The 26,368-nt window shown below is 44.3% G+C and overlaps 1 protein-coding gene across 5 annotated transcripts in view; it reads right to left on the bottom strand.

Moving 5' to 3' along the window:
• kcnab2b (potassium voltage-gated channel subfamily A regulatory beta subunit 2b) overlaps window positions 1-26,368 on the bottom strand; it is a 73,454-nt gene that overhangs the window by 12,676 nt on the left and 34,410 nt on the right. For 3 of the 5 annotated variants that reach the window (XM_080853515.1, XM_080853511.1, XM_080853512.1), the window contains 6 exons: window positions 9,257-9,300; window positions 9,116-9,153; window positions 4,975-5,054; window positions 2,485-2,529; window positions 434-478; window positions 30-73 (listed from right to left, as the gene is read on the bottom strand). In XM_080853515.1, coding sequence (XP_080709641.1) covers window positions 30-73; window positions 434-478; window positions 2,485-2,529; window positions 4,975-5,054; window positions 9,116-9,153; window positions 9,257-9,300 — 296 coding nt within the window. Of the gene's footprint in view, window positions 1-29; window positions 74-433; window positions 479-2,484; window positions 2,530-4,974; window positions 5,055-9,115; window positions 9,154-9,256; window positions 9,301-24,789; window positions 25,576-26,368 lie in introns of those variants that run through there. The other 2 variants (XM_080853513.1, XM_080853514.1) reach the window with 2 other exon arrangements.

The following is a 26,368-nucleotide window of genomic DNA, read 5'->3' as shown; positions in this document are numbered from 1 at the left end:
CAGAACATTTGACTAAGGACTCACTGCACCTTCTATTATGTGTTTTCTTGACAGTCCCCGCTCTGTTTCCGCCCTGCCAAACACAACACAACACAGAGGGTAAGAGTGCAAACGTGCTGAAAACAAAGCACAGAGCAGTGAGAAAAGACTGATCTTTCTGCGATGGCGTGTCTCATTGCCTGGTTCAAATCACAGTAATACAAGCACAGAGCAGTGAGTAAAGACTGATCTTTCTGCAATGGCGTGTCTCATTGCCTGGGTGTGGCTGCTGCTGAATTCTAAAGTCGGCCCTGAGGAAGATGATCATTTTCTGAATTGAGCTGAAACTTTAATGCACCCCTAAAACGGGTTTGAGTTTGAGTTGAGAGCCTCAGCCTTTGAGAGGCTACATCATTGCTGCAGAGTCGCACTGGAACACTTTGGGCGCACATACTTTCCGCCCCAGTAGATTTTGGTGGTGATGACCAGAGTGGAACGCCTGTGAAGAGACAGGAAAAGCACAGAGATGTGAGTGACAGCTGCAATGACAAACTTACAGTCTACAGCAGTAAACCTTCATTATCTTTACAAGTAACACATATAGGCATCAAATGCATTCAAAGACTATATTGGTCAGTAACAGCTGCTTTCAACATGTTTCAGTTGTTGATGTTAAAGGTGTGGATAAGGTGCGTAAGTGAATGAAGAGCAAATTCAGTTGACATTCAACAGCCATCCACATGTGACTAAGGCCCTGTGCAGACGGAGTCTAGTTTGCCTGAACCCGGATTCATTTTTCACACGGATCCAATCTTTAATCGCGTGTAGACGGACCCGGGTCAAGAGAAATTTGCATGCACATTAACCCAGCGGATCGGATTGAATCCGCTGTAGTACCCCACACCTGTTCTTGGCGCTTTAACGGTGCTACAGACAACTTAGTAACGGAGAAGAAGACAGGAGCACGCTAAAAAAGTGACAGAAGACTGTAGTCAAGATCCAACTAGCACCATTTAGCCTAGCCGCACAGTCTACAAAATCTGCACAGTAACATATTATGGTGCTTATTAAAATCAGTGTATAGAGCAGACTGTAGGTCGAAAAATTATTCTATTTTGTATTGATAATAAAGAGTTTAGAACAGTGCAACAAAGCAATGTGCAACATGACACGTCTTGAGTTGTTTAAATGTCTGTGCTTTATGGAGATGCTGAGCTTGAGCAAGAGGGACCACAATGCAAGTGGTGTGTATCCTGAATGTTTCATGGTTTACAAATGCTTCCAATTTCATGGTTTTATTACTAACAAATGTAGGCTATTGTTGAGGGCTTTGAAGTAACGTTAACGCTGTCTAGTAGCTATCGCTATCGTTGTCTGACAGGACTAAAGCTAACGTAACATTCAGAGAGGTTTCTCTCCGGGTTCAGGCAAACTGGACTTTGTGTGCACGGGGCTTAAGGCTGTGTTACACTGAATAACTGGCTTCAGGTCTAGTCCACAGAACTTCATGTGCGGTGTGAAAAACTACAGCCCAGCTTTTGGCTTGAGCTCTCACCACCCACAGCTTCCCTCATAGTGTCAGGAGAGGGCAAACCAGAGACAGACACTACACTACACTGTGTAGAGAGATGGATGGAGAGCAGAAAAGTGTGTGCTGCGTGAACACAAGTAATCCGCTGTGAGAACAGTGGGGGGGGGGGGGGGGGGGGGGGGGCATCAAATTTAGAAGGCTCAATTTGCGGAAGTGGAGGTGGAAGGGAGAAAAAGAAGAAGTGTATGTGTGTGTGTGTGTGTGTGGGTGAGAGAGTGTGTGTGTTTGTGTGTGTGTGTGTGTGTGTGTGTGTGTGTGTGTGAGTGTGTGTGTGAGAGAGTGTGTGTTTGTGTGTGTGTGTGAGAGTGTGTGTGTTTGTGTGTGTGTGTGTGTGTGTGTGTGTGTGAGTTTGTGTGTGAGTGTGTGTGTGTGTTTGTGTGCGTGTGTGTGTGTTTTTGTGTGTATCTGTGTGTGTGTGTAAGAGTTTGTGTGTAAGTGTGTGTGTGTGTGTGTGTGTGTGTAGGAATGTGTGTTTGTGTGTGTGAGTGTGTGTTTTTGTGTGTGTGTGTGTGTGTGTGTGTGTGTGTGTGTGTTGGTGTTTGTGTTTTTGTGTGTGTGTGGGTGTGGGTGTGTAGGGAGTGCGGTTGAGTGCTGATGCGCTGTGACTGGTGCGCTGAGTGCAGGCTGGGGGGCCTGCAGGTAAGTGCTGTGTGCACCACACCATTCATAAACCAACGGGAGTGTGTGAGGGAGAGTGTGTGTGTGTTTTCATACAAAAAAATATGCACTTTTCATTCATTGGCTGTGATAGTGAACATCAGGAACGAGGCTTGTTTGTTCCCTTCGAGAAAGAGAGGCAGGAAAAAAAGACAGGCAGAATTTCACTAGTAGAAAGAAAAAAGGAGGGAAATGGATGAAAGATAGAAAGGAAAAAGATACAAAGATACAAAAAAAAAACTGAAAGTATTCTCTACCTCCATCCTTTCTTCTTGATGATACTACCCAACACCATCTCGGCTCTAGAAGAAAGCATGAGAGAAGAGAACGATTAACGGCAGAGCCCTGAGACACCCTGCGCCGCCCACCAACCCACCCACCCACCACACACAGGAGCACTCCCAGCACAGTGCTGTCTGCTCTCTGTGCTAACGGTGAATCTAACGGTGAATCTAACGGTGAATCCAACAGTGAATCTTCTGTGAATTCTGTTTCCTCTCCTCCACTCCAAACAGGAGGGTACTCAGGGATTCCCTCATTGTCTTTGTGCGTTCAACTAATGAAACAGGAAGTTTGCCGTGATATGACAAACAGCACCAGAGACAGAGAAGGCTTTCTTTAACCAAACGTAGCCAAGGGCACCTCTTAAGCAGCTAAAAAAGAGGATGAGGACGAGGAGGGGGGGGGGGAGGAAGAGCATCTAATGACAGATGTTACATCTCCGCCCTCTGGGCCGATGTGTTCTTCATGAATGGTTTTCATCATTCCTTTAAAGAGAACATGACTCGATGTGACAGCTTTTTACTGCTCAAATCCAGAGAAGACGAGGCCGCCCAGGCAAAACAGCACCCCACCGCGGCCTTTCATATTTCCCCACATACTGTTAAGCACCATGATACTGTTTCTGTCCGATAAGTATGCAGTCACAAGACAGTAGCCATGAAATACCTTAAATAGACTGATGACTCAGGAGTGTAGGCTAGATTTGTTGTTAACCATTCCTAAACATAATTGAATATGCTCTGCTACATTGAGTGTTAGAGAAAAAATACTTATGTGTACTACTGGCATCATCATAAACCGCTTTGTATGTATGGTAGCTATACACAGTAATACAAAATAGCCATCTCCCACACAATATATAAGGCAGTGAACAAAGACTTTTAATGAGGTTATATCTGTTGTTGTACATTTCTGCGGATACTACTCTGAGCTACAGTGTCAGAGAGGAGATGCACTGATGTGCGATGAAGGCATCATGACAATTAGCATAATACTGTATATTTTGAATCACTACCGGTATGCAGCTAACACAAAAACATATTAAATCTTCCACAAAACATATAGATAGCAAAGGATTTTAGAAGCTGTATCTAATTTACATTGCCCGTTTCTGGACACTGAATCTTCTTTGCTACACTGAGGAACAGTGTCAATGAAGAGTTACTGTCTATAATGTATATACATTATGGCGTATGATATATAGAGATATAATGAATGGTGAAATGAAGCTGCCGTTGATCTGTCAGGCAGTGATGGCAGCATTACGGCTCCTCGCCTGATTGAGCTGTCAACCTGCTGGAGCAGATCGGTCAGTTTCTCAGTGTGTGTGTGTGTGTGTGTGTGTGTGCGTCTCTCCGAGCGGAGACCGGAGCTGTGTGTGTTTAACCTGGTCACCCGCCGGATTGGCTTACCCCTGCATCTACGCCACGTTTGACTGGACTGGGCCTCCACATGACAACCGCACAGTGGCATATGAGTTAGTTTCAGCCAGGTGCTTCCTCTAAAGCAAACCATGATCTAAGCTTTGCGAGTTGAAGACCAGGCACTGTCCTTGCTTCTGATCCAGGGTCTGTTATCCACTCACAGAGTTAAGGGTTGTGTACCAAAGCCCATGACAGTTTTTGAACAATGGCCAACCTCATGCAATGACTGTCTCTCTTTAAGTCCAGTTCCATACCCCTCTTTTTCCATTCACTTGTGTGCCCTGAGTGAAAAATGGCTTTGGACAGCGATTCTTAAAACGGCTTTCAGAAACAGTAAATTGTTGGATTGGACTCATTTTGATGGAACAGGCTGACTCCCATTATAAATAGTTTCCAAAAACCCATTATTGAAAACTTCATGCCATTACATGCAGTACATCCTCACAGGACACCAGTGTGAATGGTCATGAGAAAGCGCCCAAGGAAAATGACACACCAAAACCTATATGTTATTTCTGTGGGACTTACATTAAGTCATGCCTCAACAAACTACATTTTCATGTATAATTCTATGTTGGATGCAGAAATATATTGCATAGATGATATAGAGATAAATAAAGGTTGGGTTTATCTGTTATCACATACATATAAACATGCTATTTAGACTGAGTATCTTCAACAATATCACATTGAATCATTTCTGATTTTCAGACATAGTCCTGAGGTTTACTCATGTTCTTGGCTTTTACACATTATAAAGGACGGATCAGTTTGCAGCTTCAAAGGAAAACTACCGCAGCCATAGCTTTTTCAAACCTGCCAAATTACAGAGGTCTGTCTGTGTGTGCGTGTGTGCGTGTACGTGTGCGTGTGTGTGTGTGTGTGTCCATTCTCCACACTTCTTCACTCTGGTACCGCCTCAACCATAATCACACGGGGAGGGAAGAAGTGAACCAGGAGAGTGATAAAGATCGGTGATAGGAGAGAAAGTGAGTGAGAAAAAGAGAGAGAGAGACAGAGAGAGAGACGAAGAGAACTCACTTCCCAGCAGCGTAGACTTCAGCCGTGTCAAACAAATTGATCCCATTCTCATACGCCAAAGTCATCACCTGCTCCGCCATCTGAGGAAGACAGAGAGAGAGAGAGAGAGAGAGAGAGAGAGAGAGAGAGAGAGAGAGAGAGAGAGGTGTGTGTGTGTGTGTGTGTGTGTGCGTATATATGTGAGACAGACAGATCGAGAGAACAGGGACAGGGAAAAATAAGAGGAGGTAAGGTGTTTGCATGTGAGAGAGACAGAAAGTGACACAGAGAGAAAGAGAGAGAGAGACAAAGACGATAAAGGTGTGTGTGGTTAGCAGAGAAAACACTGGCAGGTAAGTAGGGAAGGGATTTAGGGCTCAATGGTGTTTTGAGCCCTCAACTTTGACTGCCAGGCAGCGGCTGCCTGGAAGGTGGTTCCGCCCCCAAAACTATTATCCAATCAATGTGCTTCCCACCTCCAAACCTCTGGTTCCGCCCCCAAACCTCTGGTCCAATCCAAACACTTTGAGCCCAAATTCAAACTTTCTGTATAGTGCTCTCATTCCAGCTCCAACTTCATTCTACCTCTCAGCAACGAGTGAAAGCTCCAACTTTACAAAGGTATGTAGCTAATATATTTCTATTTTAAACATGAAATGGCTAATTGTGTTTGCTTCAGGGCTGTACATGTAAGATGGGCCAGCTAATGTTATGTTTAGCATGCAATATGTTAACCATATTTAAAGATAGATCGTGCTAATCTTAGCTGTGGTAATGTCTTTTCAACCTGCTAGCTAGCTCAATCTGGTTAAAACATTAGGTAACAGTAAGCCTACAAAGTAAAATGTATTACTGTAGATTAATCACTGTATAAAATGGGCCGGCTAATGTTATCTTTACCATGCAATATGTTAACATAAAGATAGATTATGCTAATCTTAGCTGTGGTAATGTCATTTCAACCTGCTAGCTAGCTAAATCTAATTTTAGCTGTGGTAATGTTATTTCAACCTGCTAGCTAGCTAAATCTGGTTAAAACATTAGGTAACAGTAAGCCTATAAAGTAAGATTAATTACTGTAGATATGTATTTAAGTGATTAATTACTGTAGATATGTATTTTAGTGATTGTTAATGGTTAGTGGTTATCTTTCAAATGACGTTGAGCTGCTTTGGAATAAGGGTAACTCTCAGGCAGCCAATTGGTTTTAGATACCTGTGAGGCACTTGATGTTGAGACTGGTTGACTACCAGGCTGCTTACTAACACTGGGTAACTCTCAGGCAGCCAATTGGCTTTGGGTGCCTGTGAGGCACTCGATGTTGATACTGGTTGACTTCCAGGCTGCTTTGGAATAAGGGTAACTGTCAGGCAGCCAATTGGTTTTAGATACCTTTGAGGCACTTGTTGAGACTGGTTGACTTCCAGGCTGCTTACTAACACTGGGTAACTCTCAGGCAGCCAATTGGCTTTGGGTGCCTGTGAGGCACTCGATGTTGAGACTGGTTGACTTCCAGGCTGCTTTGGAATAAGGATAACTCTGAGGCAGCCACCAGTTGTTGTAATAGGCTTTTTAATAGACTTCATACAGGTGACTTTGTGACAGCCAGTGGAGAGGAATCTAGGCATGGTGGATTAACGTTATGCTTTAGACTACTTAACACTGGCCATGTAGCCTACAGTTCAGGTCATCACAAGATAAAATAGTTTAGGATGTGTGTCTCAGGGAGTCATAGGCTTATGTTTTCATACTTTTTCCCCGTTTCAGGCAATGGAGAAGAATTGGCTGAAGTCAATCGAAGATGGCTTAAAGAAGGAAAGGGACCCTAGAATCAAGCAATCCTTTGATATTCTTGAAGGGAATATTCCTGAGGATTTTTTTGAGGAAATTAGATTTTTACCATTTTCACATTATTCTGTATCAACTTGGTTACTGTGTGTATGAGTGTTGTACTTGGCCTTGGCCTTTCAATAAAGAATACGTCACACCCCATCAGTCATGTCTCTCCTCCATCATGTGTGTCCTCTGATGATACATTTTTTTTAAATAATTAATGTAAGTTGGGGTTTCATTAACTTGTGACACTCTACTGGAATAAACCCTTATGTGAAGCTGTAGAAATAAGTGTTGAAATTTATTTATTTCATTTCAGGCCCAGCTAGCTAAATGATTAGACTAGTTAAATCAAGATGCCAAGTTCAATACACTTCCAATTCATCATGTGTTTCCTCTGATGATACATTTTTTTTAAATAATTAATGTAAGTTGGGGTTTCATTAACTTGTGACACTCTACTGGAATAAACCCTTATGTGAAGCTGTAGAAATAAGTGTTGAAATTTATTTATTTCATTTCAGGCCCAGCTAGCTAAATGATCAGACTAGTTAAATCAAGATGCCAAGTTCAATACACTTCCAATTCAATACACATACACAGTGATGTAGAACATCTAGTTATTTTATTAATTAACAACAACAAACAACAGATTTTTTTATTTTTATTGTTAATGTTTGCGATGTGTGTGTCAACACACTTTTTAAAAACGTCAACTACCACCTCTACCATTCCTGGTCCCAAGGTGAGTGTAAGGAGTCCAAAATCCTCATTTGAGCACACCTGGTTGGCGAGGTGCTGGAGCTGTTGTCTGGAGGAAAAGATAAAAACATAAATTCAGGATAAATAATGTCTATTATACCTGTCAGAGCCCAGATATAGGATGTGGAATATTGCAAATTACTTGAACTCCGTGGCTCTCCCTGTGGCCATAGTGGGGTTTAGAGCAGGCAGCATGGCCACTTCTTTAAAATCAATGGCTGCCTGAGAGTTACCCTTATTCCAAAGCAGCCTGGAAGTCAACCAGTATCAACATCGAGTGCCTCACAGGCACCCAAAGCCAATTGGCTGCCTGAGAGTTACCCAGTGTTAGTAAGCAGCCTGGAAGTCAACCAGTCTCAACAAGTGCCTCAAAGGTATCTAAAACCAATTGGCTGCCTGACAGTTACCCTTATTCCAAAGCAGCCTGGAAGTCAACCAGTATCAACATCGAGTGCCTCACAGGCACCCAAAGCCAATTGGCTGCCTGAGAGTTACCCAGTGTTAGTAAGCAGCCTGGTAGTCAACCAGTCTCAACATCAAGTGCCTCACAGGTATCTAAAACCAATTGGCTGCCTGAGAGTTACCCTTATTCCAAAGCAGCTCAACGTCATTTGAAAGATAACCACTAACCATTAACAATCACTAAAATACATATCTACAGTAATTAATCACTTAAATACATATCTACAGTAATTAATCTTACTTTATAGGCTTACTGTTACCTAATGTTTTAACCAGATTTAGCTAGCTAGCAGGTTGAAATAACATTACCACAGCTAAAATTAGATTTAGCTAGCTAGCAGGTTGAAATGACATTACCACAGCTAAGATTAGCATAATCTATCTTTATGTTAACATATTGCATGGTATAGATAACATTAGCCGGCCCATTTTATACAGTGATTAATCTACAGTAATAAATCTTACTTTGTAGGCTTACTGTTACCTAATGTTTTAACCAGATTGAGCTAGCTAGCAGGTTGAAAAGACATTACCACAGCTAAGATTAGCACGATCTATCTTTAAATATGGTTAACATATTGCATGCTAAACATAACATTAGCTGGCCCATCTTACATGTACAGCCCTAAAGCAAACACAATTAGCCATTTCATGTTTAAAATAGAAATATATTAGCTACATACCTTTGTAAAGTTGGAGCTTTCACTCGTTGCTGAGAGGTGGAATGAAGTTGGAGCTGGAATGAGAGCACTATACAGAAAGTTTGAATTGGGGCTCAAAGTGTTTGGATTGGACCAGAGGTTTGGGGGCGGAACCAGAGGTTTGGAGTTGGGAAGCACATTGATTGGATAAGAGTTTTGGGGGCGGAACCACCTTCCAGGCAGCCGCTGCCTGGCAGTCGAAGTTGAGGGCTCAAAACACCATTGAGCGGATTTAGGTGAGGAGAGACAGGGGGCTGCACAGCTCTGGGTCCTTCACACCACACCACACCATACCACAGTGGCTGCCTGGGTCAGACTGTCTGCCAGGAGCATTGGCAACATATCAAGGTGTAGAGGATCAGGTTAGAGGAAAAGAGTTGGGGGAAGACAGGTCTTTGTCCTACCTCGTCTGTGATTTGCCCCCCGAAGGTTACCCATGTTCCTGTGAGAGAAATAGACATGTACATGAATGTTAGAATGGAAGGATGATGCTTGTGGTGACAGATTAAAAACAATGAGGAACACATCATGGTTGTCAAACATACCTAATCCAAGGCAGGACACTCTTAAACCTGATTTTCCGAGGTTTCTGAAAGACAGTTAGTGTAACGTGTTAGTTCAAAAACAAAATAAGCAAAGGAGAAAACCTGCCCTCTCAAAATCTCAATTAATATATTTAATTGCAGCTACAGTCCACCAAACATGTTCGATCAACCAAAATCTTTATGACATGCAGAGCAGTGGTACAACAAGCACAATATTACTCAAAAGATAAGACCTTGCAAAGTTTTAAAGTGTTGATCTGACGGTAAAATGTTTTTCCACAGGCCAGTCTTAAAGACTGATGAGATGTGATGTGTTGTGTGCACGTGCGTTAGATGTGGTCTGTGTGGGACTCAGCAGGGCAGTCAACCTGGACACACGGCCAAGAGGTGGCCTGAGTGAACAGAGCCATCGGCCCCCGGGTTGAGCTGAGGAACAGAGGAGAAATCTCAGCCTGGATACAGCGTGGCTGCCGTGGCGACTTCAGAAGGCCAATCACCACCTCGGTTACGGCTCCTGTTCACATTCTGTCAGGTTAGCACATCGCCAAGGTTACGAATCTCAACAATTACTGTATTTTTCCAAATGTCAGGGGTGAAATGGAAAGCATCAAACCATATCTCTGAAGGCCTCCTTTCTTTCTGAAAAGACCTCACTTTTTTCCCCCCCTTCTCTTCAACACAGATGGAGCAATTAGCGTTTAACCCTGACATGCTGGAACAGCTCTTTTTGTGAGGATTTCTGGGGACCAAGTGAAGGCTGCTGGAATGCTGAAAACATTTCTTTTCATTTTCATAAAGGCAGTGCTCACACAAAAGCCGAAGCGAGAGAGACGGACCGCGGCACAGAAGAGTCAGGCAGAGTCAGCAGAAGGTAGCACGAGTTCTCATCGGTAAGGAACGCAATGTTTATTGGCATGTGGGCACATAACCTTGAAGAATAAAAGGGAAAAACAGACTGTGTATTTTCTCCTCGCTTTTCAGGAGCTGATGCCGAGTTGAGAAAGAGAGAGAGAGGAGCAAGGTCTCTGTGAGAGAGAGTTGCCAAGCAGCTTAAAGACAACGCTAAAGGTGAATGCATTCCAGTGCTAACCAAAGAACATCTGCCAAACATGAGAAACTGTACAAGTGTGTGAGCAGTAGATGGAGTGTGGAATTCAAACAAATGCAAGAGCAACCCATAATAAAAGGTACTTCAGAGGAGCATTTCTGACATTTACATTTCATGACAAGAAATGCTTTTAAATTCAACAAATGGACATTACAAATGTACTAATTCAACAACTGGACATTACAAATGTTTTAATTCAACAACTGGACGACTGGACCTTTAGAAAAGAAGTTCTCCAAGGGTGTCTCTCACATTGTGTTAGTAATTGTGAGGTCAGTGGCATAACAAGCCGGGGAAAAAGTCACAGTAAATCCTGATCAGACATAGTAAACACACTCCAACTCAATGTCACCTCTTCACAAAGTCAAGGGGGGGCAGAACCTCCAGTATTCACCCACTTAAATCAAATTATCAGTAAGAGTGCAGGCTTAGAGGACCAGTGATTAATTTTTAAGTGAATGGCCTGGGTTTGGGTTACGGAGAAGGGATCCTTTGACCAGCGGGTGAAGGTGAAATGGCCACCTGCTGATTGGTTTGGAGTAGCTTAGCCTTGGCTAGACCAGCAGACTAGTGTCCACACAGAAGCCCTCCTCTTCTCTACGGCTCTCAACCTTCTGTAGTCTCAGCAACGGCTTTCATAGTCTATGTAACACACTTCACCACACAACTGGGCAGATTAAGAAATATTTTAACGCGACAAAAGACAGTCCGTACTGAGTGAGCAAGCGAGTGCAGCGTCCCGGTAAGGCCACGCACATGCGGCGGCTCGAGTGTCTCTGGTTGTTATCGGCTAAATGGAAATGCCCTGTCCCCTGTGTAGTACACCGCACTGCACTGAATATTTAACACTTTTCCAGCGGAGGTCTGTTACGGCTCCACGCGCTCCCCAGGCTCCAGGGCAGGCAGCCAGCCACTGAGGAGAGACAGAGAGAGGGAGAGAGAGAGGAGTGGAGAGAGGGAAAGGTCACCCAAGTCTTTAGCCCTCTTTAATTATGGAGCGTGCGAAATACTGTCGCACCTAGACCAGACAGTGTTAGACTTCAAGACGCTGCCGTTACGGGGAACACCTTATAAACTCTGAGTAACTCCCCTGCAGGGTAGGGTTACTCCAGATAAGGTTTCATGAACCTGGAGTACATACAGCAAAATGAAATATATCAGCTTTTTAAAGATCCAGAAAAATGGTTACTGTAACAATAACAAACAATATTATAAAGATAAACTATACTATTACAAACATATGAACAATGTGTACGATGCATTTGAGTCTTGAACTGAACTGTTCCTACTATTCAAATATTAACCTTTGCAAATTCAACACATCACATACTCATAGAGACAAATTGGTTTGATGACAAAGTCTGACGATGTAGTTCTGTGCTAATTAATTCATAGTGTGGCAAACCCTATCCACACTCACGCACGCACGCACGCACGTACGCACGCACACACGCACACACACACACACACACACACACACACACACACACACACACACACACACACACACACACACACAGGCAATTCATAAGGGCTTGTACTATACCCTACCCAGATTGGGTGTCTACCCTAATTACGGCCCTGTACTTTAATGATGGCATTTGGGGCCTCCTGTAAGGTCTTTGATGTAGATGGAGAGGGTAATTGGCCTTTCATGGCTAGGAAGTGGATAGAGAGAGAGAAGGGGGGGGCACGTGGGGAAGAGCAGGGCAGAGCAGAGGGGGGCCTCTTTAGTACACTGCTGGGGACAGGTGCCTCAGCCTGTGCCATTTAGCAAGTTTATATACAGCACATTTCATACACAGAGGCAATTCAATGTGCTTTATATAAATAATATACAGCCGCGGAAAAAATTAAGAGACCACTTCAAAATTATCAGTTTCTCTGGTTTTACTATTTATTGGTATGTGTTAAAGTAAAATGTGCATTTTTGTTTTATTCTATAACCTACTGGCAACATTCCTACCAAATTTCAAATACAAATATTGTCATTTAGATCATTTATTTGCAGAAAAATGACAATTGGTCAAAATAGCAAAAAAGATGCAGTGTCTTCAGATCTCGAATAATGCAAAGAAAACAAGCTCATATTCATTTTTAAACTACACAATACTAATGCTTTAACTTAGGAAGAGTTCAGAAATCAGTATTTGGTGGAATAACCTTGATTTAAAATCAAAACTTTCATGTGCCTTGGCATGCTCTCCACCAGTCTTTCACATTGCCGTTGGGTGACTTTATGCTACTCCTGGCGCAAGAATTCAAGCAGCTCGACTTCTTTTCATGGCTTGTGACCATCCATCTTCCTCTTGATCACATTTCAGAGATTTTTTATGGGATTCAGGTCTCGAAATTGGGCTGGCCATGACAGGGTCCTGATCTGGTGGTACTCCATCCACACCTTTACTGGCCTGGCTGTGTGGCATGGAGCATTGCCCTGCTGGAAAAAACACTTCTCAGAGTTGGGGAACATTGTCAGAGCAAAAGGAAGCAAGTTTTTCTTCCAGGACAACGTTGTACTTTGCCTGGCTAAGGTTTGTAAAAGACCATAAAGATTGAACCAAAGCGGACTGGAGGGTCGTCTAGTTCGTCTTCTCTGATGAGTCCAATTTCACAGTAGGCGCAAGACTCTGTGGCTTGTAGAGCTCTCCAGGTCTCCGTCTAACCATCAGACAACCATGTGTTGGGCAAAGCTGAAAATTGGACTCATCACAGAAGACGAACTAGAAGACCCTCCAGTCCGCTTTGGTTCAATCCTTATGGTCTTTTACAAACCTCAGCCAGGCAAAGTACAACGTTGTCCCGGAAGAAAAACTTGCTTCCTTTTGCTCTGACAATGTTCCCCAACTCTGAGAAGTGTTTTTTCCAGCAGGGCAATGCTCCATGCCACACAGCCAGGCCAGTAAAGGTGTGGATGCAGTACCACCAGATCAGGACCCTGTCATGGCCAGCCCAATTTCGAGACCTGAATCCCATAAAAAACCTCTGAAATGTGATCAAGAGGAAGATGGATGGTCACAAGCCATGAAAAGAAGCCGAGCTGCTTGAATTCTTGCGCCAGGAGTAGCATAAAGTCACCCAACGGCAATGTGAAAGACTGGTGGAGAGCATGCCAAGACACATGAAAGTTGTGATTTTAAATCAAGATTATTCCACCAAATATTGATTTCTGAACTCTTCCTAAGTTAAAGCATTAGTATTGTGTAGTTTAAAAATGAATATGAGCTTGTTTTCTTTGCATTATTCGAGATCTGAAGACACTGCATCTTTTTTGCTATTTTGACCTATTGTCATTTTTAGGCAAATAAATGATCTAAATGACAATATTTTTATTTGAAATTTGGTAGGAATGTTGCCAGTAGGTTATAGAATAAAACAAAAATGTACATTTTACTTTAACACATACCAATAAATAGTAAAACCAGAGAAACTGATAATTTTGAAGTGGTCTCTTAATTTTTTCCGCGGCTGTATATATATATATATATATATATACAGTATATCATCGAAACAGTTAAATTAATATCATCGAAACAGTTCAATTAAGATATGTTATATCATTAAAAAGGAAGTACTAAGTACATAAAGTAGTAAAAGAGAGTAAGGCACAGTAAGAATGAGTGCACATATGTGGATGTTAAAATCCCATGTTATGGTAAAAAAAATGAAAAACGTAACGATCAATGGGGACAACTGACAGCAGTTCAGCAAAAGCATCAGTACAATTTGCAGGCAAAAATGTGGGCACACCCTTCAACATAAAACACAAAAGATCCCAAAAAAAGTTTCATCTCTTTGCACTGGGATGCTAGTCCCCCTTTCTGACCAGCTCTATTTCAAATCTATACTATACTATATCACTGTGTGTGTGTATATTAAAATAAACCCACATAAACATATTACATTGACTGAGCATATGAATACACACAAATCTGCGGCTGAAATAAGAGACTGTTCTGCATTAGCGTACTCTGTTATGTACTCTGTTATTGTTGAGCAGCACCCAGGCTGGCTAAAGTCACCCTGTCCTGCAGGTCAGGCTGAAAAAGCCAGAAGGGTATTGTGCTGAATGCCATCAGCACAGCTGCACTGCCCTTCTGATCACAGGCCAAGCCCTACACAGCAGCAGGTGAGGGACAAACAGGCTAGGAATGTGTGTGTGACTGTGTGTGTGTGTGTGTGTGTGTGTGTACGCAAAGACACTCAGACATCCAAGCAAACATACACTCACTAACACTCACAAACACACGCACAGAAACCAAAAACACATCCAACAACCTTACACACATTCTCATGATAGACAGACATGTAAATGGACTCACTGTCTCGCACACAACAACAACAACAACAACAACAACGACACACACAGATAAACACATAAACAAATGCCTGTACATACATCTTCATACACACACTGCCCCTGCCATCCACACACACAAACAAGCACACACTCCTATCCAGATGTAAGATGCAATTCACATGCCATACAGAAGTCACGACAGGCCCGTCCAACACAGTAACCCTAACGACATCAGGCAGCTCTCCCCGGGCTTCTGGAGACCGACTGGATCATTAAACCAAACCACACACAAGCGCACAATGTACACCATGAACTGGAACAATGTGGCCGCTAGCCAGGCAAGCAGAAAGCAGCATGCCATTATCTCAGTGGACTGTCACATCGACTGTGACGAGAGGACTTCATAAATCGAGTTCCAAACATCCCTCTCTAGATGCAGTCTCTAAATACTGTGAGCTCTGCCCAAACACTGTGTCTGTGGTCAGGAGCTACAGTGGAACGCTGATCAATTGTTGTTTTCTTGCTGATGGTGCCAGACTTGTTTAAGGTGATGAATGGTAAGGCAAATGAAGCATGGCTTTCTTATACTTTACACACCCAACACACACACACACACACACACACACACACACACTCACACACACACAATACACCCTCAGATTGTCTCTTTTGGACTTGGAAACGTTCACGAATGATCCTCAATCCAAACATCAGCAGGTTAATAAGCTCCAGTGTGGAGGGACAACAGAGAGCTTGTGACCCCTGTGGCCTGTGCTGTGGCAGTGGGGCTTTACGGTGTGTTGACATGTGGAGTATTTCAGTCTTTCAGACAAGGGCAGAGCAGAGCAGCACTCAGAGAGCAGCACTCAGCACATCCCCTGCCCCATGACTGGAGGGATAATACTCCACCTTCCCCCTTCTGCAGCTCACCATGCTGACTATCAGCTTTCATTCCTTCCCATGTCCTCTGAATACATTACCAGAGTACACACACACACACACACACACACACACACACACAAGCTTATGGGTGGTATGCAAGCATTTACTAACACAAACACACACACACACAAACACACACACACACACAAACACACACACACACACACACACACACACACACACACACACACACACCCTCCTATCATTTGCACACCCTGTAGGACATTTACTGACAATCCACATGTCAGTGAGGTCAGCACTCCTCACAGTCTGGCCTGATGCCAGCACTGACACATTGTAAACAACAACAATAACAATAACAGCAACATCAACAACAACAGCAGTAGCAGCATCAGCAACTGTGTGAGCGCCTCTTCCTTTGACTGCAACCCCTGTAAGACGCCTCATGTCCTCCAGCCTGCGCCACACACTGCCAGTATGCAGACGATTACGATCGCCATCTAGCATGCCCTGCCTCTCAAAATGGCTCCATCGATCCACTCAGTGGCTCAGGGGCTCTGGGGAGGACGGTATGCGCTGTGTAAATCTGGAATCGGCCCAAGCAGACAGGAAACTGGCTCGCTTCAAGTCCCCTGGAGGCCCTTGACTCTGGGCAGCTGCCTGTGTCTGTGCCCGTCGAGAATGGTTGCGGCTGCTCGGCTAATCCTTGGTATTTGTTAATGGACGTTTGACGAGGCCCCTTCAAGCCGGATCAATATGGCAGTCTTACTGTAAATGAGTGAAACCTGCTGGCTGCCTCTGCGCTGACATTAAAGACATGTTCTAGCAAATGCTCTCATATACATAGACATATCTCCTATACTGTGTGCATAGGGACTCAGAACAGCAGGCTGGCCCTTGTGCATTAAGCTGACACGATGCTCAACACGCCAAGCTATATTTAAATCAGGGAACATGTCCTACAGCCCTGACGCCGTTTGGTTTCTTGGTTACGTGCCTACATTGTATGTTCCTGTCCTTATCAGAAAAGCTGTCTCTCTTTCTAACATGTCTCAGTTGAACCGCATTCAAATAAAACATAAAGATCTCGACTGCTGCGAGTAAAGTGTATTTATCTCTAGCTTTTGTAGCTTATGTGAATGCACTGAGGGGGGGGGGGGGGGGGGGGGGTCATTCTCTCTAAGCATCTTAGTCTTCTTTCTTCTATCACCCTGAATGACTTCAGTTTCATTCATATCAAATAATGCCTCTGATGCCTCAACCCTGTGAGCGAAGCCACTTACATAATGCATTTAAAGGATTCCGGTGTGTGTGTGTGTGTGTGTGTGTGTGCGAGCGAGAGAGAAAGGGAAAGTGTGCTTTTGTGTGTATGTGTGAGAAAATGTGTGAGTGTGTTTGTGTGTGTGTGAGTGTGTGTGTGTGTGTGTGTGTGTGTGTGTGTGTGTGTGTGTGTGTGTGTGTGTGTGTGTGCAGAGGGGCTTAGTTTGGGTTGGATGGGGCAGAAATCTTGTGCGCTCTCAGCTTCCTGGGCACAGAGAGAGCAGCTGTCTTCATTAGGATTGTCCCTCACACATGGGCTCATTAGCATGGCAGATGACCCAGCGCTGCTGGCTATGTTCAAAGGGGAAACACACACACACATACACACACACACACACACACACAGATATACATACAAACACATACTGTACACTCATACATCAACACACTGAGATACTGATTTACGCACATGCGCACGTTTAAACACACACACAAACACACACCCCACACACACACTCACACTGCTTAAAATGTTAAATAACTCACATTGACATTGCTATGCTCACACAAACATACACACAGACCAACTTACTGTAATCACTTTATCATGCACATACGTAGTTCCATAGATCTAATAAATAATGCACTCTAATACACAAGAGAGTAAGCCCTCTGAAATGCACTGCAGATTCAATGCCCACTTCCTTGTGCTAATATTTAAACATGAAGACACAGCATGTCTCCCACAGCTACACCACACCACACCACACCACACCACACCTCAGGCCTTAGACAGTACTTCAGTGAGTAACTGTGAAGGTGCCTCTGTATGTTCTCCAATACCCCTCCCCTCCCACCTCTCTTTGTGGGTTTCATAGTGTGCTTCTAAGACAACAAGAAGGATGAGTAAAAGCTAGTGAAACAGAAAGCAAAGAGAGTGTGTGTGTGTGTGTGTGTGTGTGTGTGTGTGTGTGTGTGTGTGTGTGTGTGTGTGTGTGTGTATGCGTGTGTGTGTGTATGTATGTATGTGTGTGCGTGTAGGTGTGTGTGTGTGTGTGTGTGTGTGTGTGTGTGTGTGTGTGTGTGTGAGTATGTGTGTGTGTGTTAGGGTTGCCGCTAGGTTTTTTTTCTTGCTGGCCAGGTGTCCAGAAAAAATGATTTTACTAGACTTACTGGTGCATGTTTCAATAACAAGTTATGTTGAATAGATGATGAATAGATGATGTCCAAATCCTACCGGTCAATCGGGCTTGACACTACATTATTCTAATTTGATGCAATGAAAACCTGCCAAACTGTCCTGCTTAGGAACCATAGATGTGGAACTAAAGAACTAAAACTAAAGTTTAGCTTGGGGAAAAAAGCTGACTGTTCTATCCCTTGTACGTCGCTTTGGACAAAAGCGTAGTGTCTGCTAAATGACTAATATTTTTCATAATACCGGAGAATGACACGTGAAAATGGATCAAATGTGCTTTCTCCCCAGTAAGAATCGGTCAGATTTTATGACTCACTTTAATCAGTAAAACATTTGAAATAAATAGTTCAGTAAATTGACTTATTTGCTTTGCATAAACCACAAATGTCATGTGTAAGGATTGTGTATGCTTTGCATAACCAAACATTTTATTACCAAACATTTTGACGGCATGTTTTTAATTTTACCAGGCAAAAACAGTAACTACTGGCTAACGGATGTATGTGTGTGTGTGTGTGTGTGTGAGTGAGTGTGAGTGTACTTATGTAAGACACGCTGGGGGCTTGGTGATATGATGGTTAGGATGAGTAGAGGAGGGGTGGAGTGTTGACTGGATGGGGTGGGGTGGAGTGTTCTGAGCTGAGCGATGCCCTAGCAGGAGCTCTCTTCCTGGCTCCGCTCTCCCAGCATGAGCCCCATCACTCCAGCACCGCCCAGGGAGCCAGAAGACACCATATCAAAGCCTCCAATCTCACACCCCACGGCTCCTTCACCCACTCCCAATAAATATATAAACAGGGAAAAAGATATCTTTCAAAACCTTTCATATTAGATTTGCCAAACAGTTCGGCGGTGTGAAACTTTCTTCACAAGGACTTTGCTTGAAAAAAGAAAAGTGTTATAGACGGTATAAGAGGATTAAGGCGGAGAAATTTAAATCAGGCTTTAAATAGCACAATTTAAATAAACATCACACCACTGAGGGACCTTATCCATTAGGGTTCAGATTAAGATTAAGGCTATTAAGATGAAGCTGTTTAACTCCAGAGAATGAGGAAGCCACCACACTGCAGTGCAGCATCAGCACCTCACTGCCCCTCTCTCCTCCGACACAGAGGCTGCTCATCGGGGAGTAAGTAGCCAGCGTGGATCCCCTGCCCACCGAGCACTCAGTCTGCTGAAGCCTGACCTCCACCCACAGTCTGACCATCTGACACAGAGCTCTCTCTCCATCTCCATCCTCATGGCCTGGAGCTCCCTCTCATGCGCTTCCTCTCTTCCTCTGTGTCCCCCCTGCATCTTCCTCTCTCTTTTCACCACTCTCTCCCCTTAAGTCTTTCCCCCACCCCATCTCTCTCCCTGTCTTGCACTCCGCTTCTATCTCTCTGTCCATCTGTCTCTCTCTCTCTCTCTCTCTCTCTCTCATGAGCAGACGGACGTGACGCTTGTCTCCACCGTGTGTAGTCATGGCTCCCCCAGCACCAGACCAGACACTTTGGAGCGGTTGCATAATGGCGGCACGACTCAGTTCAACTCAGCTCGGTGCTGGCCAGACTCCGACTGAAGCTCAAGCTCTCTGCGTACTTCAGGAGTGTCAGGAGCGCGCTGAGCTTTTTTAACCATTTATGTAAATCACCTCCCTCCAGTTCTGCTCTGTCCTGTTACGCTCACAGTGCATACTACAGTGGACTTACACAACCCAACCCCCCTCCCCCGCAACACCACCATCACTACACCATCACACTCATGGAGACCTTGCACTTGGAGACGGAGGCGGTGGGGTGGGTGTGGGTCAGACGGGGAGAAGGTGTGAGGGACGAGGGTGGTGGTGAACGAAAACAGAACAGAATCAACGAGACAGAGAGAGAGAACTATCACTAGAAATAAAGAGTGGGATAGAGAGAGCCAGAGAGAGAGAGATAGACGGAAAGTCAGAAAGAGTTAGAGGGTGAGACAGGCAGAGGGAGATAATATATAGAGAAAGATGGAGGGAAAGAGAGATAGACCCAACTGAATTGAAAAAGAGAGAGAGAGAGAGAGAGAGACAGGGAGAATCTGTTTCATGACGAAGACCTGACCCTGAGATACCCAGCAGGCTGAGCAGACTGATCAGGGCTAGGGGACGGGACAGGGGTCCTCCCTGGAGAGGGAACTCAGAGTGATGGCTCAGATATGACCCCAGCACCCCCGCCCCTCTGGGAGAGCTTACACAACACAACACAACCCCACACAGTCTGCACTGGGTGTGTGTGTGTGTGTGTGTGTGTGTGTGTGTGTCTATCTGAGGCTGGCCCAATTGTAGCTTTATCTAGAGGAACTCCACATCATTAAACCTGACTGCAAACAGATGTCCTATTATGTGTGTGTATGTGTGTGTGTGTGGGGGGGGGGGGGGGGGGGTTGCAGGACACTGGTCATATTCTTTTCTGATATACCCCTTTTGTGTCAGTATACCTGACTACATCAAGACACTGGTGAACCAACAGTAAATGAGATCCAAAGACTGAAAGTGAATGTTATCAATATTATGCTGAATACTGTGTATTCAAACTTTCATTCACACGTGCTACTCCAAACATTCCGTGTGTCTGTGCACATAGAGAGACATTCCATGCAGCATCTCCAGAAAACAGGAGCAAAAACAACATTCCTCCCTTCATCCCTGTCCTTGAGGGAAAACAAAATAACCTCTAAAACTGTCTAAATTAGCAACCGTCCTCTGCAGCAAAGCTGAACACACGTGCACCCTCCACCCCACAGCGCCTGAGACTACACCCTGGCACAAGCTCCAACAGGTCTATGTATAGACACCATCAGTCACTGGGCTGGAGTAGCTCATCTCCCCAAACAGGCTCCTCCATCAGCAGCTTCTGTGCCGGCCGGCAGGTCACCCCTACCCTGGCGCTGGATGGCTGGAGACAGAACAGAGGAGAGAACAGAAACCAAACTTCTCCAGCGGAGCCCCGCAGCTCTGCACACGACAAGGCGGGATTGGCTGAAATATTCTCTCTGAATTGACGATAAATCACTTTCATCTTTGGTTCTTTTATTCCATCAAGCCGGCAGAGTCAGCAGGCCTAAACTTTCCTTGGGATCAAGAAAGAAAGATTCAAACAGAGGGCACTGCCCTGTGGGAGGTGGGCAGAGTGTGGCACGAGACTCCGGTCTATGAGTTACAGTAACACACACGTTAACATATTCTAGTGAGAATCCGGTCTATGAGTTATAGTAACACACACGTTAACATATTCTAGTGAGAATCCGGTCTATGAGTTATAGTAACACACACATTAACATATTCTGGCAATTAAGCCGTTTACGGCAGGCAAGCCTAACTGGTAGCATCTGTAGAAGAGGACAGAGAGCACTCTAATAAAATACGGTTTCATCACGAGCTGAGAGGCAAATCAAAAAAACATAGTGTGTGTGTGAGTAAGTGTGTGTGTGAGAGAGAGAGAGAGAGAGAGTAAGTGTGTGTGTGTGGGTTGATGTGGATGCTTGAACACTCCATGAAAGCATGAAAGAATTCATAAAAAACGGAAAAAAAAAACATTATTATTTCGCTTATAGCTTTTAACTGAAATTCAGTTATGAAAAAATGCATATGTAGCCCACTGTGGTGCTCTACATCTACCTGCGTATAAAGAGTATGGACCAATTATGTATGTATCAATCTGTTGTGCAAGAATTAATGATGGTTATTTTTAGTTTTTTCTTCTTCTAGGAAGGTGCAACATGCCAAGTTGAAATCAATCTAATTGGCTCCACTTGATGCCTTGCTATAGATGTCTGAATCATCATGGCGACTCTCGTGCCACTTTTCATGAGTCACAAGAGACTAGTAAAGCTGAAATCCCGGTGAGAAAGGACCACATTTACAACCACCCATTATGGAGTATTGCTCATAGCACAATAATAATAAACCCGATGAGCGTGACTGCTGGTGTGTGAGGAGGCTGCAGAGACTGTGGCCATGTGTGTCCGTGGCAACAAGAGAAGAATTGATTTAGGAGAGCTTAGGATCAGGTGTTTTAGGACTGGGAGATCAAACTGAAGGACAGGACAGGGACTGGAGCAAGGGAGCAATTTCCATTGTGTAGCTACAGTGTGCTACGGCTACAAATGTGTTAACCTGGACCGTCCTGTGCTACGGTGTGCCGTCAGCCTGTGTAGTAGTGATGTGTCGTTCGTGAACGATTCGTTCATTTTGAACGAATCCTTACAACGACTCGAGAGTAACGAGTCCTCTCAAAAAAAGATTCGTTCTTTTTCTCGTTCATGACCGCGCATCGGGACAACTGGGACTGTTGCATTGGCTAAGCCAAGGAAACAGAAATGATTTGTTGAATGCAGGTCACGTAAAAATGATCCAAAGACCCGTATCCAAGAGACCCAGTCGGAAAAAGAACGAATCATTTCTGTTTCCTCTAGCTGACTGTACTGAGCCTATGCAGGTCACGTGGAAAAGGATCCAACGACCCATATCCGGCAGATGAACGAATCATAGATCCAAAGACACGGTTGTCAAAAGAACGAATCATTGAACGAAACAGACACGTTTGGCAAAAGAACGAAACATTGAACGATCCGGCAAAAGAACGAATCATTGAACGATCCGGCAAAAGAACGAATCATTGAACGAAATACCCATATCCGGCAGATGAACGAATCATAGATCCAAAGACACGGTTGGCGAAAGAACGAATCATTGAACGAAAGACTGATATCCGGCAAAAGAACGAATCATTGAACGATATCCGGCAGATGAACGAAACGTTGATCCAAAGACGGTCGGGAGGTGAACGATTAGGTCATCTGCCGGATACAAGTATTTGGATCATTTTTCACGTGATCTGCATAGGCTCAGCATGGGAAGCTAGAGAAAACCGAAATGTTTCGTTCATTTTGACTGGGCTCTGGATATTTTTTTCACGTAACCTGCATAGGCTCAGAAGAGGAAACAGAAAGGACTTATTAACCTAGTTCACTTCCGAGTGTCTATGTTTAGTAAGACGTGAATGATATTCGTTCACAAGAAATAATTACAGGTTTAGTTATTTTAACTTTTTAAAACTTTACTTACAGTTCAGTGCAGCGTAATTGTTTGCCGTGATCATTAAATGCTTATGTGATAATAAATGACCATTTCATCCAAACTTTCATATAATATTATTTGAATGCAGGAATTAGTATCTGCTGGTTTACATGTAGTAACCTCCATGAAAATATGATACGTATTTGTAGTGGACGTATTTACGCCAGTGAATTGGCTATAAAATTTAAAAATGTTGAGTAGCACCCCCCCCCCCCCCCCCCCCCCCCCCCCGTTAAAATGAACGAGTGACTCGAAAAAAGATTCGTTCATTTTACTGAACGAGATTCAAAGATTCGAGTCGGTCAAATGATCCGAACTTCCCATCACTACTGTGTAGCTTTTCCCGATTACACGATCTAAAGACACTTAAAGCTGGCAAAGACTTTAAAAGGGCAGCATGTGTGTTATTTGCGTAAAAACATTCTGTCTGGTCAGATGTGTTCACCTACGCTGTGGTGCGCAGTCAGCCTGTGTTCCTTTGGGATAATGCAGCCTTACATGTGTGATTTCAAGAAAATCAAACTAGTAGAGCAACTCAAAAAGACACAACTTCTGTCTGCTCAAATGTCTTAACCTATGCTGTGCTGCACTGTTTTCCTGTGGTATCAGGGCTCTAAATGCATTAATTATGAGTCAGTACATCTTCCACCTACAGCATCACATGTGAACAAAATGTCCATAGTGGTAATTGCAATGGGATCAATTAGCCGTATGTAAAAGCTGAGGCGGATGTGTGCGGCTGTAAATCAGAGGTCTGCTGGTGTTCAGTTACACATTAGCTTAATAGGAAAGTGGAATTCACATCAAGCATTAGACCCTAAACAGCAGCAGGCTGGCTTTCATGTGCCATTATCGAAATGACATCATGGGGAAGTTAAAGGGAGGGGGGCTGGGGGAGTGGGTTTAGATTTACATTGAAAGAAATAATTTCTATATGGGAATGAATGGGTTTCTACATAGGGGGAAACCTCTGCTGACAGAAATAGCACAGAGGTTTTGTGTGTGTGTGTGTGTGTGTGTGTGTTTGTGTGTGTGTGTGACACTGACTTTATAATCACAGCTCAGGTGATGTAAAGTTGGACTTGAAAAATGAGAAGCATTTTAATGAGAAGCCTGGATTTCACTTGGAATCTCAGGATTTCATTATAATTCATTATACATTCATATTACAATTTCAGCCTGGGTGAAGGAAGACATTCTTTTAGTCTTAAAGAGGCCAGCCATTTCAATACTGATCAAATTCAAAACTATAACTATGCTTGTTATTCTGTGACAGATTTACACCAGTAGATGATCGCTTGTATCACCAAGTCCTGATCCATATCTGATTCATTGTCCAAATATTATTATACTCTCTTATCCCAGATAGTTATGGGAACAATCGAAAAATGTTAAATTCCAAATTGTGCTTCACATGCAAAATACGCAGGTGCATTACTGGTCAGTGGTAATTAACAGAAGCAAACTAATTTGTTACAGCAATAGAGCAAATAATATTTGAACTCAGTAAAAACAATATGTCATATTATAGACGTATTATATTACACAAATACCTCATTAAACTGAAGCACTCCTCACACACACTGTCACCCGCTACGCTAGACTAGCGACCTCAGCTCCTCTGGCCAGCTGACCCACTGAGTGTATTTTAGTGTCTCTCCTCTCCTACCTATATTTCATGCCCGTCCTCAAGCACTGTTCGCTGCAGGACGGCGCGTTCTGGACGGTCAGGTGACCCAGACTTCGCGCCACCATGGCCACGGCGCGGAACTTGCTCTTGGTGGTGGGGCTGTTGGCATTCTGCCGGTTCAGCCGGTCCTCCGTGCTCCGGCTCACACCCCGGTGGTCCGTGCACACCAACGACACCTGCATGCCGGCGACGGCTGGCGCGCCCCCACCCCCTGGGGCAGGTGGGCAGCCGGGTCAAAAGTGTGTGTGTGAGTGAGGGGGGGGGGGGGGTCACAGAACAGAAGATGGAGTAAGACCCCCCAAAACTCTTCCGAGAGAGAAGGGTTAAAGAGAGAAAAAAGCTGGATTTAAAGTCCCTCTGTGTCCTGACTGGATCTCACAAAAGGCTCCGATTTGAAGCCCTCCCTTCTCAAAGAGTCCCTTCTCTGATAGCAGGAAACGAGGCAAAGTTTCCCAGAGGAAATCAGGTTCTCTCGGCCGTGTAGAAAGTGATGAGAGAAGAGTTAACAGCTGTGCTGCGAGTGAGTAAGGTCTGCAATGTGTCCAATCCAATCTCTGTGGGAAGCGATGATAGTGTGAGCAGCGGTGAGTGAGTGAGTGAGTGAGTGAGTGAGTGAGTGAGTGAGTAAATGAGTGAGTGAGTGAGTGTGTGCACGCGCGCGTCTGTCAGTTGTGTGTGTGTGTGTGTCTCACAGAGCTCCGTCTCATCGGCAGCAGCCTGTGAAACGATGAACCCTGGGCACCAATCACATCAGCACTCAGCGCCTGAAAGGGAAGAACCATGTCCACACGCGTCACCATGGCCGTCCGCCAGCACTGGGAGAGCACAGTGCTCACTCCACCCCCCTCTCTCTCTATCACTCCCTCACTCATTCTCTTCCCACCTCTTTTACTTTTTCTTACCCTCCCTCTCCCATACATTTACTCCCTCTCTTTCTCTCCCTCTTTTCTCACTATCGCTCTCGTTCTTTTACTCTCCCTCTCTTACCCTCCCTCCCTCACTCCTCTCTGTATTTCTCTTTCTGTCTTCTGAAGTCTCTCTGTTCTTTTCCCTGGTGGCGTATTAGCCAGTCTGTCTGTTCCGCCGTTTGACAGCCAGAGATTTGGCAGCACTGAGCGCGCTGCTTAGGTTAGCATTCAATAACGCTGACCTACTGGGTATACTGAGTCCATGAATATGGGAGGACAGAGAGAGAGAGAGAGAGAGAGAGAGAGAGAGAGAGAGAGAGAGAGAGAGAGAGAAAGGGAGGGAGGAAGGGGTTGTGTGTTCTACCCAAGAGCCCAGACTGATCGATAGAAAGAGAGAAAGAGAAAGAGAGAGAGAAATTGAGGAGGGCATGAGAAAAAAACAGATAATAGTGAAAGTGAAGAGGGATACGTTCGTCCTCCCACTGGTCCATGTTAAGTGCTGTATAATCAGGCTGTACCTGATACCACTGCCCACGCATGCGTGAACATCTGCACCCACAACACACTCACTTCTGCTGGGCTGAACTTGCATGTCGCGCCCCCAAGAGCAGAGGGGATCGGAGGAGAGAAAATGGTATGGAAATCATACA

This window comes from Sprattus sprattus, assembly GCF_963457725.1.
Source record: "Sprattus sprattus genome assembly, chromosome: 16".
Lineage (NCBI taxonomy): Eukaryota > Metazoa > Chordata > Actinopteri > Clupeiformes > Clupeidae > Sprattus > Sprattus sprattus.
This window is presented reverse-complemented; position numbering and strand designations above follow the sequence as displayed.